Source organism: Centroberyx gerrardi, chromosome 22 (genome assembly GCF_048128805.1).
Source record: "Centroberyx gerrardi isolate f3 chromosome 22, fCenGer3.hap1.cur.20231027, whole genome shotgun sequence".
Classification (NCBI taxonomy): domain Eukaryota; kingdom Metazoa; phylum Chordata; class Actinopteri; order Beryciformes; family Berycidae; genus Centroberyx; species Centroberyx gerrardi.
The window spans coordinates 21293046-21313510 of record NC_136018.1 but is presented as its reverse complement, the minus strand read 5'-3'; the positions used below and the strand labels follow the sequence as shown (position 1 = coordinate 21313510).

The 20465-nt window shown below is 39.5% G+C and overlaps 1 protein-coding gene across 1 annotated transcript; it reads right to left on the bottom strand.

Moving 5' to 3' along the window:
* Nucleotides 1–472: 472 nt before the first annotated feature.
* On the bottom strand, nucleotides 473–19934 carry frrs1b (ferric-chelate reductase 1b). Its single transcript, XM_071924066.2, has 16 exons — nucleotides 19797–19934; nucleotides 17959–18160; nucleotides 17715–17866; nucleotides 16110–16204; nucleotides 15887–16022; nucleotides 14557–14745; nucleotides 14353–14451; nucleotides 14081–14228; nucleotides 12805–12918; nucleotides 10227–10342; nucleotides 10065–10151; nucleotides 5728–5825; nucleotides 5506–5564; nucleotides 5000–5143; nucleotides 3621–3688; nucleotides 473–3529 (listed from the first exon to the last, which is right to left on the bottom strand). Exons 2-16 carry the CDS (start codon nucleotides 18149–18151, stop codon nucleotides 3437–3439), a joined length of 1791 nt encoding a protein of 596 aa, XP_071780167.1. The 5' UTR covers nucleotides 18152–18160; nucleotides 19797–19934; the 3' UTR covers nucleotides 473–3436.
* Nucleotides 19935–20465: the final 531 nt, after the last annotated feature.

Genomic DNA, 20465 nt, shown 5'->3' with positions numbered 1-20465 from the left:
ATGGCAATGTTTGTGGCCACACTTAGTTGAAAGAGGAATGACAGATACTTAAAGTATTAACCTATTGGTGATGCACAAAAACTGGCTAAAAGGCCCAATCCAGAACCACAAAAACTAAGATTGCTGCCAGTATTGGAAAATAATTTGTATTGTTCTCTGGTTTGGGATTGAGCCTTAAGGGAATTAAGTATTGACAGTGTTTGCCGAGATGCCTGAATGTTAGATGAATGTACTGTTGAGTCCACTCTTTGCTAACGTTTTCTTGACATTATAAATGTAAATCAGATTTGAAAACATATTTTGATGTTATGTCTTGATGAAGCAAAGGCTACATTGCTCTATGTATATTTATTGTATTTTCGTACTGTGCTTTTTTGCTGCAAATGATATTTCAGGATTAGCTGGATGGTCATAAATACAGCACAATATACAAAATGTAATATACCCATAGTTAAAGGTGGGTACCTCTCACTTTAAGAATGTTATTTCTATGACCTAGGACAACCTAATAAGTATTTGTGAACATGCACAACGCTCTCCCAATGCCTGCAACTAGAGGACCAATGAGACCTGTGATAGTCATTCCAATCCATTGACAATGAATAGGAACTCATATAATATTGTCTGAAATTTTACATCAGTGCGTGAGTTCCAAAAAATAAAATTGGTTCCTACAAATTGAAGGTTTTGATTCTCTATAGAAATAGGTCAAACTCTTGCTTCTGGCTTTGGGGAAAAAAAGAAGTAAATGTTCACTTATACAGAGCAAAGCTGAATTTCACATTTGAAAATCTGTGATATTTCTTTTTTGGTGTTCAGTCTATCAAATACTGACTTATTTATTCCAACATTCAGAAATTCTGAAAAAAGGTTTTGGGCTTTTTAATGTAAAGTGGCATTTGTAGTATTCATTTCAAAGCATTTTTCTCTCAAGCTTCTTGGTTCCCTTTACTGTAAATTCCATGCCCTTATGCACTGTAACACGTTTTCAAAAGGGAATTTTCTTGACTATAAACAATGGTAACTGTTGATTTTAACAAAGCAATGTTTCATCATTAATTACAAAGCCTAGATATTTTTTTCCAGCTACTCTGAAAAGCAGCTAATAAGAGCTTGATACTTTGACCTTAACATCGTTTTACATTTCATTATGTTTGTATGCTTCATTGTTACAGTATAGCTTACAAATCACCAGAATTGCTTGCTGATGTTTAAAAATCCTCAGAAAATCCCCAGCCATGAAAGAGGCTTTGGTTTATTTGGCCTCTTTATGGCAAAACATGAAGGGGTTTTTTTCTTTGTATTCACCATGCAAGTGTTAAAGAGATTAGTGCAACAATAAAAGACGTATATGAATAATTCTGGCTACCTCAATGTGTTTGGGCTGGGATTTAGGCAGGGAAAAATACTCCACAGAAAGTTCAAAGTAAGCTGTTGGGGAAAAAATAGGTTTGTTATATTATCATTTAATTGCAGAAAGATATCTTCACAGCCATTTAATGTAGACAATGTAGATACTTGTGAACTGGTTTCCACTACAGTGATCACTAAAGGAAACTGATTATGTCTTTCCAATTCCAAATGAAAGTCACAATGAAATGGAAAAATGGCCTTTTCACCTTTTTAGCCACTTCTCCATATCATACCCTATTATACATAACATACACTTAATACTAAATGGCAAAAAATGTACACATTTTTTTATTCTCTTGTATTTTTATATCAAAATCCCATCACTTTTACTTCCTGGAAAACAGTGTATTTTCAAAATAAACTAAAAATTCAAACTAATAATACCATCATAGATTCTTGCCACCCCTCCCCTTCCGTCATATACAGCTTGCAACTTCACAGCTTTCAAAGTGACAACATTATATGGTCGTGAAAACCCTGTTTCCATTTCCTGATACACCATTGTTGAGTCCCGGTGGATTAATTTTGTAGAATACAGACTTTGTGACAGCTCTAGATTGTGCATAAAGCATTTTAGGAAAGTCCCTCCCCAACATCTTGTTTCAACTGGAAACATATTGAATTATGGAAGCAACACGCCGTCGAAATGTTTCCATGTGACTTTAATGTCATTTAATTTGCAACAACTGGTCCCTTGAAATGACTTTAAAACAGAGAAGTGATTCCTTACACAAAAATCAGAGGCACTAAGTTTTGTTTCAAAATGAGATCATTTGGAAAAAAATGACACCCGCTCTTACAAAATGAGTTATGGCAAAAAAAAACATATGTGCTATATGAAATATGCTTGTTAAAGGACACTAGATAACTGAAGTTGGGTGTAACAAAATAGAAAACTTTTACTGGATCATCTATATTTTAGAAATATTAAAAGGTAAGCTTCAGGTGATGTGTTCCCAAAATGCATATATAGGGTTTTGTAATAGAACGGTCTTCACATGGCAGGCCCACACTGCCCCTGCAAGGCTGCGTCGGCTGGGCTATGAATTATATATAATTTATATATTATATTAGCTAGGTGGTTGAGACTAGAAACATCAAAGCGCTTGTTATCTTTTAGTTCAGATTAGGAGAAGCTCATCTCAGCGCTTGCAGCCATGCCTGATGCCCTGCTCCCTATCTTTTTTTCAGTCAGAGTGGATTTCAACTCTGAGCAAATGACTGCAGGCTTTTACAAAAGGCAAAAAAAGAGGGAGCGATGCCCTCACTGAGTCTTATTGGCCGCAATGAACAAGCCCAGCAGCTTAAAAGATGACGACGAGCACAATTAAGATTTAATGTGCCACAGCAGAAAAAAACCCATTTCCATAATTTGTGTTGCATTATCATGGCTACATTTACATGTGCGGAACCCGGCTATTGGCCATGTTCCAGTCAAGGTCTTATGCAGGTTAATCTGTTTACATGAAGCTTTGATACCCAGTGATTGAATCTCCTATTGCCATGAATAAACCAGTTAACATAATATTACTTGAGGTGTCCCACCCACCGACAGAACGGTCTTCCAGCAGAAAGCACGGAAAGGTAAAAAACAAGAAAGGGATAAAGTGAAATAAGAACTGATTATTATAAAGGGAAAAGAATGGATGATCCCTATAGTGATAGTGAAATATTTTACTATTACTTTTTTGTTGATGTCAGAATGTACCCATAATGCTGTGCGAGTCTGAGTTTAAGCAGAAAGTGAAAGCAGTAAGATGTTTCCATGCCACAATAACCTGTTTAATATGGGAGCAAACCAGGTATCTTAACCAGGATTCTCATAATCTTATAATGAGTTTGCTTGCTTTGACCACATGGTTCATGCATTCTCCCATGTATGTAAACATAGCCATGTGACTTATACATACACAGTATTTTATACAGGAGCTAAAATGTTCTTGAGTAATAGAAATATGTACAACTGGTATAGTACACACCATTGTCATAGTTGACAAATGATGATTAGGCACAGAGAGAAATGTCATACACTTGCTATAGTTTTTACCAGCGCAGCCAGGAATCCTGTATTCCCTATTAGGAACACCATCAGCACGATCTTCCTGAATTTTGAAACCTGAAAGAAATCGAAGAATTGTGATAGTCAAATCATTTGTCAAGAATGATGTGGACAAAAACAGAAAGCACGGTGTGGTTTCAATTCTCACCTCTCCATGCCGCTGACTCTCTAACTGAGCAAACAAAATGCTCTCTTTGTCTTCGGCACTGTCGTTTCCTGGGGATAGATAGTCAATATTTAGAAGTGTAAGTTTGTTCAGGAGAATATAAAATAATGCATAAGATAGATATGTTTTTAGAAATCGAACTGCAAAGGAGTATCAAGAAAATGGCCGTGCTGAATCACGCTGCATAACTTTCATAGTGAAAGTACACTGTGTTACCACTATTATCCTCTCAAAGTTCATTCCTGATGTTCACATTAGGGCTATCAGTAAAAGACTAGTAGAAAGACCTGACATTTTCAAGCTGTTTAGTATTCACGTTCACATACACATCCACACGCGCCCACCCACCGCCCCACACACACACAAACACACACACACACACACACCCCAACACAACCCACACGTACACCATAATTATTTTTGGTTTTAGTCATAATGGATTGAGAAAGAACAATTGATTTTCTTGCTTGAGGCAACTGGAGCACTCATCATTATTTGAAACAGAAAGAAATTAATTGCCTTGGTAGCAAAGAGCTAACCCAAAGCTAACAAGCAAGAAAATGAAATGTTATGTCAGGATAAAAGGAAAGCTCATACTGATGATTGCTATGTAGACACTGCTACTTCAACATTATAGTGTTCCTAATATATTCCAATACAATGAACCATTCAACTTATTGTGCCATAACTGAAAAATAGGAAAGATGGAAACTGATTGTAAATGCGTGATTCAAATGAGATGTGCAGGGTTGGAGTCTTTATTTTAATCAATTCAAATTCTAAACTACAACTCTCCTCATTCTCAATCATTTCTTTATAGACACATCTCCCATACTGCAAGTCCAAATTACGTGGAATTTGGTGTACATATCCAGCTGTCCTTGCTCTACAAATTTGCCTCCAGCACCATCAATGTACACTATATTGGATTTTCCACCATTTTCAGTTTCTCCAAACAGTTTTCTCCCCTATGGCTTTTTCTGATTTATCTGAAGACAGCTGTAAACAACACAATAAGCTGTCCTTTTCTGCCCTGCACACTTGGATATCGTCAATGCTTCTTCTATATTTTCTTGTAATCTGTGAATGATGAAATAATTAAGTTCATTTCAAAAGATCCAGTCCACTGAGTGACGGCTCCTCTTCAGTTCTTCCTCTCCCACAAAGTGCTAATTAGTTCCTGATTGGCCCAGAAGGGGCTGCATCATTCATGGGAGACATCATGTTTACCGTTGCCTTGTTACGCTACAGGCTTGAAAGTCCACTCGGCAGCTGAGCCAGCGCTAAGTACAGTACATCATCAAACTGAGGCCAAACTGACAACTGGATCCAACAGAATGACTCTCAGCAAACCACAGTACCTCTAGTCCTGACTCTATGGGAGTGGATCAGTAGTAGCAGGTCTGTCAGCACAATCCACAGCAGCCACCCAGTCAGCACTGCAGGAGACCAGGGGCCTGGCAGCAACAACGCCTGCTGACCAGCACCCAGGAAAACACCCACCACTGGGAGGGAGGGAGAGGAGAGGAGAGGAGAGGATTCAGTGTTTCCCCCAGAATTATATTCTTGCCAGGGTGGAAAAACAGCACATAGGACACTAAAACTCTATCAAAAGCCTATGATGCTAATAATAATAATGATAAACATGTTCTTGCTTATTTGTGTGAATCTGATCAAAGTGTCACATAGAAAATATAACAAGGGAAAAGAAAATAAGAGATAAAACACAAATTAAAAACATTAAACGGCAAATTAAGATAAATCACGCATGAAAGAGTCTATAAAAATGAGTCTTAACGAGAGACTGAAAACTGATTTAACATTATGCTTGGATACATGTTATTGTCAACCAATTATTACTCCTTACCAGCAAGTACCTGCCCAATAGCGCCTGTTCCCAGATGCAGCCAGTTGAAGAAGATCCTCCTGCAGTGGTAGAGAAACAGGACTTGGCATGATTCAGCTGACTGTGGTGAATTTTAAAAATCCCAACACTGCTTCTTGCAGGCCTGGATCAGCATAATTTCCGCTTATTTGAGACAGTGATGAGCAAGCTATGGAGTTATTAAAATCTGGTTCGAGGTCTTACCGGGGGGACTCTGGGGCCGGTCTGAGTGCTGCCATAATTGGCTGGATGACAGACAGAGCCATGACAGTGCAGCCTATGTAAGGGTGGGAGCCTGCATGCTAACAAAAAAAAAAAAAAAAAAAGACACATTCAAGTTATACAGAATTCAGGAAAAACAAGAAAAAGGAGGAAGAGAAGTTGCTGTAGCTTTAGATTGTTGTTGCTGGCAACAAATAGGTGCAACAGTATTAAAAAATACCAATGTTTTCTTACTAACTGGTACTACTACTAGTGCTACTACCACTACTACTACTATTACTACTGCTACTACAGCTACTTCTAGCACTACTATAACATAAACATCAGAAAATTGCATTCAGTTTAATGCCATCAACTATATTCATTTTTTGCACATTGCATTTATTATATCATGCTGTCATTATATAATTATCATGTGCTTTCAATGTGCATTAATTTGCACTATGGAACACATTTAAAGATTTCCATAGCTATTTTCACTATTTTCATACCTACCACTGACACCGCTACCTCGCCTATCAGTTCTACTTACTGGTTGCATTTTTTCAAGTGATTAAAACTCCAGTATCTTGTCAAAAACCCATGTGAGTTTGCAGCCTTTGCTGCATGTCATCCTCCTGTTCCTCCCAGCTTCCCTTTCTGACTCATTTTTGTGCTAGTGTGCCAGAGTTTTATTCTTGTCAGGGTGGAAAAGCATCTGGAAACAACATTTAGACCATCATGGGACACTAAAACTCTCCATAATGAGGAAATTCTTTAGGTGAGTTGGCAGCTCTGTAAGGCAGGGCGACCCTACCCACCTATTCAACTCTGCCGTGTACTATTTCAAATTTAATAGGAATTTTACAAAGCGCTACAAAGAACCGCATTCACAACAGGAGGCGAAGCAGCAGGAGGTGTGTGAGCGTCACTTAGTGTCACACCAGTGTCGCAGAAAAAACATGTAACACCGAGGAGAGAGGATCAGAAACAGGATGAGTGAAGTCAGAGAATGTAGCACAAAGAGGAACTGTGACTCTACACAACAGTGGAAATTAAGACTCTTAGAGTAGATGCTTAATCACATATTGTTCTGTACAAAGACATATCTCCAAAAACATTGACTTATATTGGAATGGCAGTTTCTATTTTACCTACACTGAAAATTGAATGAACATTTCTTGATTACATTTCAGAGGGAAAGACAGCCACCTATAGGCCACTGCAAAGGCACTGCAGGAGGGACAAAATAATGGAAACCTTTGACAATGGTTATCAAGTAGCTCACTGGAAGGCTGTCATACAAGACCTGAAGTGTGTTTTAGGGCAGTGATTCTCTACCTTTTTCATATATCAAGTACCCTAATTTAGCCCACATTAGAGCCACGGACCCCCATTTGATGAGATTTTGTCTCTCAAACCCAAATCTGATAATATTTTTATTGTTAGATATGATTTTGTCCAGAATTCCATGACTATCTGTATTGTAGGTAGAGAGATAACAGTGACACTATGACCAAAATAGTCATTCTTCTACATTCTCTAATTGTGTTAACTTCTTGTAAATGAAATAATGAAGTTTAACAATTGAGCAATTTGCTGGGGACCCCCTGGAACCCCGTCAAGGACCCCTGGTGGTCCTCGGACCCCACGTTGAGAACCACTGTTTTAGTGTGTTTAGCGACTATCCCATTAAATATCCATCTACCCCTGTTGGTGAGGTTTCACTTGGCGAAGTACACTTGTCTGTGGCACAACATTGTTGTATGACAGACTGTTCCTCTCACCTTATTAAATAATTTTGCAGTTTTTGTGATTGATGCTCCTGCAATTCGGGCACTGACTATTCAGCCTCTGGGACTCTGAGTTACCTCATGTTGCTTTGGAAAATCACATATAAAAGTGGTGATTGTCAGAGCTGACACATACTGCTAATTAGCTTGGAATTATAAGGCTTCATGAAAACCTTTAATGCAGAGGTTAACAATGCCACAGTGTGCTATTTCTCTGACCTCATTCGAAACAATCATCAGATCCCCAGAGTTCTTGTTAATGTTATCAGCCGTGCCACAGGCTGGCGCCAGTGTTGAATCTTCTCCAGAGAAATGCAATGAATTTTTAATCTTCTTCATCAATAGTGTATCCACGATCAGGAGACAGATTAAACCACCATCCAAAAAACAGATGTAACAGTCCTCATGAAAACTGCTGCCTCCTTGGAGATTTTTGGTTCCATCTCCACATTAACTGAATGAAAAGCTCTTTCTGTGCCCTTGACATACTTCCCCTTAGATTTCTCAAGGTAGTATTTCAACCAGTTTGCCCCTACATCTTAAAAATCATCAATAACTCATTTGCTACTGGCATTATCCCTGCTTATTTTAAAAATGCTATAGTGCGGCCAATTCTAAAAAAGCCCTCATTAGACCTGAACTCCCTGTGCAATTACAGACCCATCTCTAAACTTCTATTTTTCACCAAGGCTTTGGAGAAAAGCCAGCCAATTTATTGCTTTTATGAATGGAACGGACTTTTTTTAGAAGTTTCAGTCTGGTTTTAGAGCTCGTCCCATTACTGAGACCGCTCTACTCAAAGAGATGAATGATCTGCTTTTAGCTGCTGATGCAGGGAAATCAACTGACTCATCATCTGTGTTAGTTCTTTTAGACCTGAATGCAGCATTTGATACAGTTAATCATTTTATTCTGCTTGAAGGTTAGTCTTAAACACTGGGTTGGCATCTCTGGCACTGTTTTTAACTGGTTGTATTCTTATCTACATAGGTCTTTAACTGTCAGCACTGGAGATGCCAAGTTATTGCATGCAAAGATGTCTTGTGGGGTTCCCCAGGGGTTTGTTCTAGGCCCGATTCTTTTCTCCATCTATATGCTACCTCTGGGGGCATGTTATTCACAGACTCAATGTCAGTTTCTGTTCCTACGCAGATGACACTCAGCTGTACTTATCCATCGATCCCACCAATATAAAGCAAACTGACATACTCAATAACTGCCTTCAAAACTGGATGTTTCCAAACTTTTGCAATTAAATCCGAAATCATTCTTATGTGACACTATAAACTGCCAAATCATGAGACATCTTGGTCTCATCTTGTCTACTACTGTTACGGCAGATTGTAAAAAGCTTGGTATCATTTTTGACAGAAACGTAAGCCATGTATATTAAGTCAATCAAGTCCAATTTAGAAGATTGTAAGTTGGATCCCTTTTGTTCTCCTGGTCCTGCCTGAAATCTCAGCCTCTCTGGTGAGTCAGGTTTAACAAATGCTGTGATGCCTGGCTCAGCGCTGCATTTAACACTGTCTCACTCACACGCTGCAAAACAGCATGTGACTAACAGGTCTGAGTCACTCACACAAATACACACCACAACACCGCTTGAGGAACACGCGCGCACACACACGCACACAGAGCAGTGCTGGGGAAACTACTTTGAAAGTTTAGTTATACAAGCTACAGTTAGTTCACACTGGGAGAAACTGAACTACAGCAAAGTTTCCCTCAAGAGAAATATAATGTTGTTAAGCAAAGTTACTTGGGAAAAATAGTTCAAACTACTTTGTAAAATATGATTTACATCTGCAATGTCATATAATGCAAAAGCACATGACTGCACAAAATACCACTGATTAGGCAACAAACATTTTCCTTTATTACAAAATAAAATGAAGGAATGGTGACTAAGCTGCCTGCTAGAAACTAGAGTCCAAAGCAAACTACACTATCTGACTTTATCACAATGTGAACTTTCTGTTGGATATAAACTTAAAATAAAGAAATAAAAGGTCTTTGTAACATCTGACCGGTACAACCTTGTCTATTGCAGTAGTAACTAAAGAAGTCACCTTGTTGATCCCGAACTTAAAATAAAAAAAAGTACTCAAACATTACCTACTAGGCCATAACTGTAAAACTGTAACTAAATGTCAATTTAGTTGTCAGAGCAGAATCTCTTATTTCTTATTTTCCTTTTGTAGCCAAAAATAGGTGGGAGTTGCAGTAGTTAACTGTGCCTCAAAATCACAAAAAATTAATGAACTACTAAAACACTATCCAAATCACTTTCCAACACTGCACACACACACACACAGACACACACACGCAACCTGAGGTTGACAGACACAAGAACAAGCCATCATGACACATCGAGTTGGGGAGATGTGTGTGTGGGATTGATACAGACACAAACAGGGAAAAGATAGAGAGACCCTATGAGCCAGCTAGACAGATGGGAGGACAGGTGGAAAAACGTGGGGGGGCTGAGAAATGGATCCACACACACCTATATATACACACGCAAATACACACACACTTTCTTACCTTGCTCCATCCTCTCCTGTATATGAAAGGCAGAGTGAAGGCCACACCAGTTAGGCCCACTGCCGAGACCATCATGGTCCGATGGACCTACAGATTAGATAGAATATATCACATTTTTCAAACTCTTCATTTTCAGTGTGACAGAGACGGGCGTGCTCTCACCTGAAACCACAGCCGGTGTCCCAACAGTGTTGTGTGCGACCAGAGGGGTCTGAAGTGCCGAGCCACGAGGACCGCTGTGCTCACCATCCACATCCAGGCAGTCAGCATCAACACACCTGGGAGGACAGATGGAAATACCAATGTTTGTTACACTCAGTAGATACACATTTACGAGTCATACAATACAAGTCATACTGATATATTGGTTTGCAGATATATGCGGCCGATATTGGCGTTTTATTAAAAATCAGCATCGCCCACCTCTGATATGATGGATATAATGCAATTTGATTGATTACATATTTATTGTAGAATTGATCAGGTTGCAACATGTTGTGTTATTATTAGGGCTGAAACGATTCCTCGAGAAACTCGAGTAACTCGATTACTAAAAATCATCGATGCAAATTCTTTGCATCGAAGCTTCGTTTAATCCATATAACTATATACACGCTCAGTGTTTCGCACGGATGATTATTACTGTTGCACAACGCGCTGGAGAAAGAGAGAAAATAGCGAGGGGCGAAGAGAAGAGACAGGCCAGAGAAAACAACAGAAAGTGTCCAAAGTTTCGGATCCAGTGTTGCCAACTTGGCGACTTTGTCGCTAGACTTAGCGACTTTTCAGACCCCCCTGGCGACTTTATTTCTCAAAAGCGACTAGCGACAAATCTGCCGACTTTTTCTGACCATGGGAAGCAATGTTAATGTGTTGAATCCCAAAGCATTTGGCAATAAATTGGTTCGGCTGATGCCGGTTTTCTCTACTTGCTTGTCTAATCCAGAGAGGTCTGATGATCACAGCGCTTCCCACACACAGCGTAGCTCCCTCCCTCCGCTGAGAGCAGGGACTGTAGGATAGGGTCCACTTGTAAGTGCTACCGGCGTACGCCGAAACTGGCCCGGGTGGGCGGAGTCAGCACTTAATATTAAAACGGGATGAGATGAAGGCTAGTAAAGAATGCACGTTAATTATGGCTATATGTAATGGCTAGTTAAGAACGTAAATCAATATGGTGGCTAGTTATGATGTCCCTAAGTTAGCTAAGTTTTGCTCAAGAAAATAACCACAGAAAATAAAATGCTGCAGTCAATTTGTGAAAGCCTGAGCTTCATTCATGTTATTATTATGATAGTCACACACACATACACACACACGCACACACACTCACACACACACACACACACACACACACACACACACACACACACACCTACTCCCCTCACAGTGATGCATAAAATACCCCAGAAAGCAAAATATCAGGTGGTGTAAGTAGCAATTGGAGCCTAAAATGCACCAGTCCAATACAGCAGGTATATTCAGTTTAGTTTGATTGCAGTGAGTAGGGTCAGCAGGTGTAGGGCAACCCTTCAACATAGCAAATAAATGTACATTAGCCAGTCTTATGAACTTGTATGATATTTAGGCCTAGTAATAAATATCAATAATAATTATTATTTCACCTCGCTTTCAGTAAATCACAGTGTCATATGGACAGCTTCGTGCGGACAGCTTTTCTCTTTTGTATATTTACTATTGCTCTTTAATAAAGCAAAAGTATTTCTTATCCGATTACTCGATTAATCGATGGAATAATCGGTAGAATACTCGATTACTAAAATAATCGATAGCTGCAGCCCTAGTTATTATTAATACTAGCATTAATACTAGCATGAAACACTGAATACTTGGAAATTTTGGGCATGAAAATGGTCAAATTTAAAGATATTGAATATCAGTACAAAACGACGACTATCAGCAGATTCAATCCAAAAATATTTCTATCAGCCTTCAAAAACCCATATTGGTTGAACCCTATTTGATACAAGATTAGTATTGAGTATACTGGGATCATATAAAAGTATTAGGTGTAATTTGTTTGACAATCATATATCATATTTAATGGGCTTCAATCCAAAATGGCATATAGCCATTTGGAAATATATATATATTGTTAAGATACAACTGATTTTTACAACCTAAAATGTTACTATTACGGAAGCAAAGGTCTTGACTTAATAACTTCAAAGCTCTTGAACTTATAATAACTTCAATAACATAACATAATGATTTGGATTTTCATGCCACCAATCATTTTTTAGTTGCAGAGTTTTTAACACAATGGATATCTCAAACTGAAGATGCCAATACCCTATATTTTGTGCCAGTAGTCCGTATCTTTAAATTATATCATGTTTATGTCAGAATAATCAAAAACATTACAAGTATTCTGTGTTTCCCCAAGAATGTTCTTGTCAGGGTGTAAAAGCCTCTGAAACAACATTTGAACCATGGGACACTAAAACTCTCCACTGAAACTCAAGATAATTGAAATTTTATCAAAATGTTGCATTACAATCAACCCAGGCTAAGGGCTTTCCATAGACAACCAGTGCAGTATTGATCAATTCTATAATAAATATGTAATCAATCAAACTGCATCATATCTATCACATTGGAGGTGGACAATAAGAACTTGCTGATATCCCATTTTTAATATAAAGGCAATATCTGCCCCTTATATCAGCAAACTATTATATCAGTCTAAGTCTAATTTTTACCATGTTTGTCAACCAACCATGGAGCTTGATCAGCAGCGGGGAGCGGGAGCCACTTAGATCCTCTGGAGGTCCGGTGATCACTTTCTGATTGGTGGAGATCAGCGGCTGGCGGTCGTGTCTGTGGATGAAACCTGTGGAGGATGATGACTTGTCAGCATGAATACTGTCATAGGCGTCCAGGAAGGTTGCACTAAATTTCCTGTTACATAAAAAAACAAACGTTCATCGAACAAGACAAAATCTGGAATATTCGGGTTTCAAATTGGTTTCTGGCACTGTTTTCCGACAACTGGTCGAAGAGACAAGAGGAAACAGCGGTGTATTTTTGGCGAAGTGACTCACACAGGCCTTCTCATTGAAGGCATGACTAGTCATATTTAAATACAACTGACCTGAGATGTCAGCTGGGCAAAGCCACCTCAGCCTCGTTCAAAAGACTTGGCGTCGAGTACAACACCTGAGAAAAACCCAGCGGACACCCAGAGACCTTTTACTGTCTCAGTCGCAGTCACAGTCTGTGGTTATATTTAAATTTTTTAGGTATTTCGTTTGCAGTGGCTTACAGTGAGTGCATCAGTAGAATACGCTTCAATTCCTGTAGCTCCAGAAATTACAAGCAACCAAAAATAAGGAGTGCAAATGTCAGAGCTAAGAAGAGAGATATAGGAGATTTACTGCAATAGTAATGTGTGGTTTTCAGTTACTTTCATCCGTCTTCTGGAAACATGTGCATGCTTTAGATTTCTCATATACACACACAAACAGGCACATACATGGGGTTTGACCAATATGGATTTTTGAACCCTAACCCTAACCGCTGATAACAATACTGATATTTTTTGGATAATTTCAGTATTCAAAATCTTTAAATTTGACAATTTTTATGCCAAAAAAATAAATAAATAAATAAATAATAATAGAAAAAAAAAGGTATTCAGTGTTTTCCTCAAATTGTATTCTTGTCAGGGTGGAAAAAACTCAGAAACAGCATTTAGGCCATAAGACACTAAAACTCCTCATTGAAACCCCCCAAAAATCTAACAAGTATAAGAATAATACATATTCATGTGTGGAATCCAATCAATCTGTCGTATTAGAATCAGTTCAGAATCAATTCCCATTGACACCCAGTGTAGTATTGATCAATTCTCCAATAAATATGTAATCAAACAAAATGCATAATATCAGCAGTGGACGGAAATTACTATAGCCATATTTTAATAAACATAAATATATCATCCTGATATACTGTATCTGCCTCTAACACACACCCACACACACACACAGTCTTACCTTTGTCAGCTCTACCGTGCGCCAGAAACAGGAAGTAGCTCTGGTTTAAGTCAAACCTGTTCTCCAGCTGCGGGAGGAGAGCGTTTCTATGGAAACGGCACTGGATGACCCCGTCGGCCAGCCTCCAGGCCCGGTCCCACAGAGCCACCTGGCAACAGAGAGGTCAGCACCGTCTTTAAGGCAACCAGCAGCACACAACCACTGCTATGTTGTCCATAAAAAAACATATCTTTCCAGTGTGTGTGTGTGTGTGTGTGTGTGTGTGTGAGCACCTCTGGCGCCAGCTCAGGGTGTGTTCGCCCAGAAACATACGCAGGGCTGATGGTCACTCTGCCTGCATCATTCACACACAGGTAGACGTCATCATTCCCCTAGAAAGGCGGAAACGCAAACAGTCAGCCAAGTGGGGGACGCTTTTATCCAAAACACCTAACAGTACTATGAGAGCACGGTTGGGAATAGAACCTCTAACCCACCATCCACTTGTCCAGAGAGAGGGCGAAGGACACGTAGCCTTCGGCGGGGCCGCTGAGCTCGAACGTCACGCTCCTCCCTGCTTCCTCGCTGGTGAACGACAGGAAGAAGCACGGGGAGTCCGACTCCGGACAACAGCCGACCGGGTCTCTGAGGCAAGACTTGCTGCTGCCACAGCCCTCTGAACTGAACTGAGGAGGAGGAGGGAGACTATTTAGACGTTTATCTGATGCTCTTATTCAGAATGACCTACAATCAGTATAGCGAGGAGGGGGTTCGACAAGATAAACACTTTGTGGGTGACATGAAAGTATAACTCATTATAAACAATTAGATTATTAACCATTTGTGCAGGTAGAATAATCTCTCATTTAAAAATATGGAGTGATTGATTGGAGGTAACTTGTGTTTTGTTTCCTGAAATAGAAATTAATTTTGAGCAATTTCTTCATATGAAAAACAAGATAAATGCCAATTTCTATCCAATGCCTGTTGTTGCTTATCTATATAAGACAAGACGTGTTATACATTTCTATTGTTTTATTCTACTCTATTTTATTACTTTTAGGTGCATTAAGTAAGGCTTTTGCTGTCCCATAACACAAAATGAACCTAATATACCGTATCTGTGTATCTTGTCTAGGCTGTATCATCATCTCCAAGCACTATGCATGTAAACACACTCATTGTTACAGAAGTTCCAAGAGGAAAGAAACAGTGTATTTAAAGGTCTTACACATAGCATTTTTAAACATCAATATATCATTGCCAAATTAATTAAATTAAATTAATTGTGATACCTTGGTATAATTACTGCAAACAAATAAGACCACGGTAGAGACAATTTATAGCTTCTATCTCAGGGCAGTTAAATTGTTAGTGCTAGTATTTCTCAAAATTAAGACCACATTTCCCATAATCCCCATTGCTTCCTGCCCCCCACACCCTCCCTCTTTGGCTTTCCTGAAGAGGATGAAGAGGAGGATGAAAACAAGGTTGAAAGTGATTGTTCCATCAGCCTGTCAGTCCTTCCACCATCTGCCACCACCATAAACTCTGAAAGCTTTGGCTCTGTTTGCTCTGCTCTGTTGTGCCTTAAAGCAATCCAGCAGATTTCCCTCCAAATCCGACCCGGTGTCACACAATGTAAAATGCAGTGCGGAGGACGGTAGAGGCTATCAATCTTCTCAGCAATGGCCTCATTTGATTACAGTAATTATATTAACGTCTCAAAATTAATGCGGTAACGATTTATTGATGTGGAAATGCTACACGCAGCACCTTTAAAGGTCCAGCTAATCATCATTCTTGGCTCGTCCGACAGTGACTCACCGCTGTGGACAGAGCAGCGGGGCTGGTGGTGTCAGTAGCGACAGCAGTGGTTGGGATAGCGGTCGCTCCTTTCACCGACACCACAGGACCCGCAATCCTCACCCAGTACACCTTGTACTTGTGCACCACCGTCACACTGGAGCAACACATCAAACACACCTTAAGAAATCAGCGTATACAAAACAGGAGAGAATATAAAACGGCAGACAGTGTGGATACTCACAGAAACTGGACTCTTTCCGGAGGGTTTTTCGGAGCTTCCCACACAGCCTGAACTTGTGTCTTTTTGGAGCTGTCACTGTGGCTCACCCCAGATCCCTTCAAATGACAGGGATTTAGCATGCCACAAACACAAAATCTTACCTCCTTAAACCCATAATGTCTATCCCTGTTGAGGTGGCATGCTGAGGCAGGCAGCATCTTACCTGCTGCTTTAGCTCGTGCCTACATAAATAGTAATTATGTAGGAATCAGAGGCCAATAGCAGCATCTTACACTACACAAGGCTCACAGTGCAGGATTTCTGCACCGATTTGTGGCTGTCAGACAGGGTCAACATCATACATGGGAAGCTTTATTGCTTTACAACAGCCACAGAACACCTTAATACAGCACTTATGAATGTGGAATGACCATATTAATGGTAGATTGTAGCCAAAACCTTTCGCCCAAATCCTGCTGGTATGAACTGTCAAAAGACTAGTCTGCATGCTAGAAGGCCAATATTGATGCCGATATTTTTTGGATTGAAGCCAATGTTTTATATCAATATTTTATATCCTTATTTGATCATTTTTATGCCCAAAAATTCCTGAAAATGGCAAGTATTCAGTGTTTCCCCCCAGATTTTATTCTTGTCAGGGTGGAAAAAACCTCTGAAACAGCATTTAGACCATCATGGGACACTAAAGCTCTCCACTGAACCTCAGGATAATTCAGGTCAAGTGCTTCCCATAGACAACAAGTGCAGTACTGATCAATTCTACAACAAGTATGTAATCAAACAAGCTTCATATTCATCATATCAGAGGTGAACACTGGACTGGCTGACATCAAATTTTTCTAATATTCTCTAATATTCACCCAATTGACTACACAGTGTAATAATTACAAATTTGATTATTTGCATATCCACCTGAAGCACATATACAGTTCATAATGTAAAATAATGAGTTCAAGGTTTTGCTCAGGAGGTCTATGCCCTGTATCAATTAAAGTGATGTCATCTCTTTCACTGGTGCTGGACAAAGATTAAAACATTAAACTCAAGTAGGTCTGCATAACATTTTTGCTCCACCAAACTTTTTATTGTGACAAAGTTTTGACCAAGTTGGTCTTTGTTGGGTGTGGTTGAGCACCCATAATGCCTTTAAATAAAAAATAAGCATTGTTAATTTCTCCTCTAGAAAGTGTCTGAATCATGTCATTACTGATATTGATGACTGATGTCGACCAATATGGGTTTTTGAAGGCTGATATCAATACAGATATTTGTACATTGGAGCTGCCAACGGGCAATATTTTGTAACTTTGAATGAAGGGGGACCTCCATTTTATGACCTCCATCATATTGGCGGTGGACGACACCAACTTGCCAATATCCGATATTTACAGTAATAAAAGCCAAATATCGGCCCAATACATCGGCAAACTGATACATCAGTCTAACCCTAATGTGTATCTAAATTGCAATAGTTGTAATTGTGTCTATCATACATTTTGTGTATTTGTTTGAAACCTTGTTTGTCACAATCAAAATTTTGGTGGAGCAAGAACATTGTGCAGACCCAGTATGAGTTTTACTTTTATGGTTTTACCCCCTGTGTACCTGAGTGTGTCCACACTGTAGCAGCTGGGACTGAGCCGGGTCGACCAGGATGAAGCGTCCCTCCGCTGCAGAGCCGGATCTCCCAGCGTCCCGGGCTTCTATCAGAAACCCCCTGAAGTACGTGGAGTTGGAGGAGGCCACTCGTAAAGACACTGGGGACGAAGATTGAAAGAAAGGTAACAGATGACCAGAGGAGATGATGCGTCACCAGAGTGGGCTGTAAAGCTGAAGTTCAGCAGCCTACCGGTGATGCGGTCGCCTGGACTGAACGTCGGTGTATCCACGGTGATGCTGTACGGAGGCGGGTCGGGGCTGGACTCGTAGCCGTGCTGAGGCTCCATGTCTCTACAGGCAATGCTAACCTTCCCATTACTGTAGCCTGCGGCTGGGTCCGCATACCCGGTCAGTACGACCAGCAGAAAGCACGCGAGCTGCATCGCTGACGCCTAAAACAAAGGGATAGAGGACATGAAACTACTGGAGATGAGAGATGAAGATGAAACTTTAATGATCCCTGTGGGGAAATTGGCTCACTGCAACAGCAAAATAATAACAGATGATATAAAAAAAAAAAAAAGACAAAATAGGATATAAATAAACACTACACAACAATTCCAATGTTTCAAGTACACATTAAGTTGAAAGTATGAATAAAAAACTTGAAAAGTATCTATTGCAGCATTATGAGGCTGTGAAAAATAACGATGTAAGAAAAGAATGAACGAAAGAATGAAATATTGCAATGAAAAAATATAAGATACAGCATTACAAGGGTGTGGCACAGCAGTCAAACATGAGTAAATACACAATAAAATGAGATATGCAGTATCAAATAATTAAGCAATTACCAATATATATGCAATATATACAAATGAGAGATAATATAGGAATATGATGAAAACAAATGTGTGAATATACAGCTTATACACATGATTTGCAGAATGGGATGGGAAAAATATAACATCCACAAAAAGCCACAGAGGTCGACTAATGGCAGAGAAATAGGAATAATCCTATAACATGCAATTGACTCAGTGGGTGACACTATCCCTGTACAGACTCAAAGAGAAGGGCAGATAGCACATACAGCAGAACATAATCAGTCAGCCACAGACCAAACAGTCAAATGATAACAACCAGCAGTGAGCGGCTGTTGGTTAAGCCTCTAAACTAAAATGCCTCCCAGGTCAGTATCAACAGGTACAAAACACAACTGGGAAAACAGTTAAGTGACACCTTTGCTTACAGAACGATGTGTAGGTGGCATGAAACTGAAACCCATTGTAAGGTATTAAATTGTTAACCATTTTTGAAGGTGCAATAATCTCTGTTTTAAAAATAGGGAGTGATTAACTTGATGGAACTTCTGTTTTGCTTTCTAAAATAGAAGTTCAAATCAAACTTGATAAAACAAGACTGATGGCATTTTCACCTAGTTTACACATCATACATTTATATTCTAGTGCTTTACTTGAACAAATGTACTTTGTCTAGGCCCGTTTTCATTGTGTTATTATTCCCCATTGGACTGACCTTTGTGAAATACTTCTTATCATTCATTCATACAAAGGCTGTGTTTAGTTCAAATAAAGCTACTTCCTGGTCACATACCTGTAATTTACAATGGAAGAATAACTTTGAATGAGCGTTCTTTTGTGTAACAAAATGCTATGCTACAGATCTCTCCCTTCAGGGTTTGTTGTTGTCACACAGCAGCCAGAACAGTCTGAACCATAAACCTGAATCTAAATAAGAGATCAATAGACAGAGAAGGGAATACAGCTCATCTCTAGTGACTGGGATGGCTGATCCTCCAAAAAAATTCCAAGGCACTTTTCTTAGCTGAAAAAGTTAAAAAGCCTTTATTGTATGGGCTACGCCAACCCGTTTCAACTATACAGTCTTCATCAGGGCATATAGAGCCAAGTAGAAGGGCTTGCTTATATAGAGCTACCAGGTGTGGCTCAATCAGCAGCGAGAGACTTCTAAACCTTGACTCCACGGAGCACCTTTTTTGAAACTTGGTAAGCAAAGCAGCGCTCCTTCAGCTTCTTTCTCTAAATAAGAGATGTTTTGGCTTACCTTGTCTCAGCTTCCTTGAGCCCTGATCCCTCTCTCTGTCTGACCCCTCTCCCTCTCTGTCTTTCCCCCAGTCACTTTGAATGAAGGGGGTTGTCTTGGCCGGCAGGAGGGCAGGCCTTCTAGCCTTCTGCTGCATTCACTTCACCATGGGAAAGATGGTAGATATGAGCTCTCTACTCGAAAATACAGTTCACCTCAGCTTTAAGATGTAAATACTACTAGAAAATACTACTAGAAAATACTGTTCACTCAGCTTTCAGATGGTAAATACTACTAGAAAATACTGTTCACTTCAGCTTTCAGATGTAAATACTACTAGAAAATACTGTTCACCTCAGCTTTCAGATGGTAAATACTACTAGAAAATACTGTTCACTCAGCTTTCATATGTAAATACTACTAGAAAATACTGTTCACTCAGCTTTCAGATGGTAAATACTACTAGAAAATACTGTCCAGCCTACAGAAAACTACAGTCAGCCTTGAATTAATTAAAGACACAAAGATTTCAAAGTCAGTGAGTTAACTGTGTTGTTAGTTATTCCCATATGATGTGAATGCAGCATCAGAGCAGCATGACACCTGTTCTCTACATCAATACATCTGTGCATGTTTTCAAGCACAGATGCACTGGGCTATTTACCCTCCTTTCAGGCAACAGCAATATGC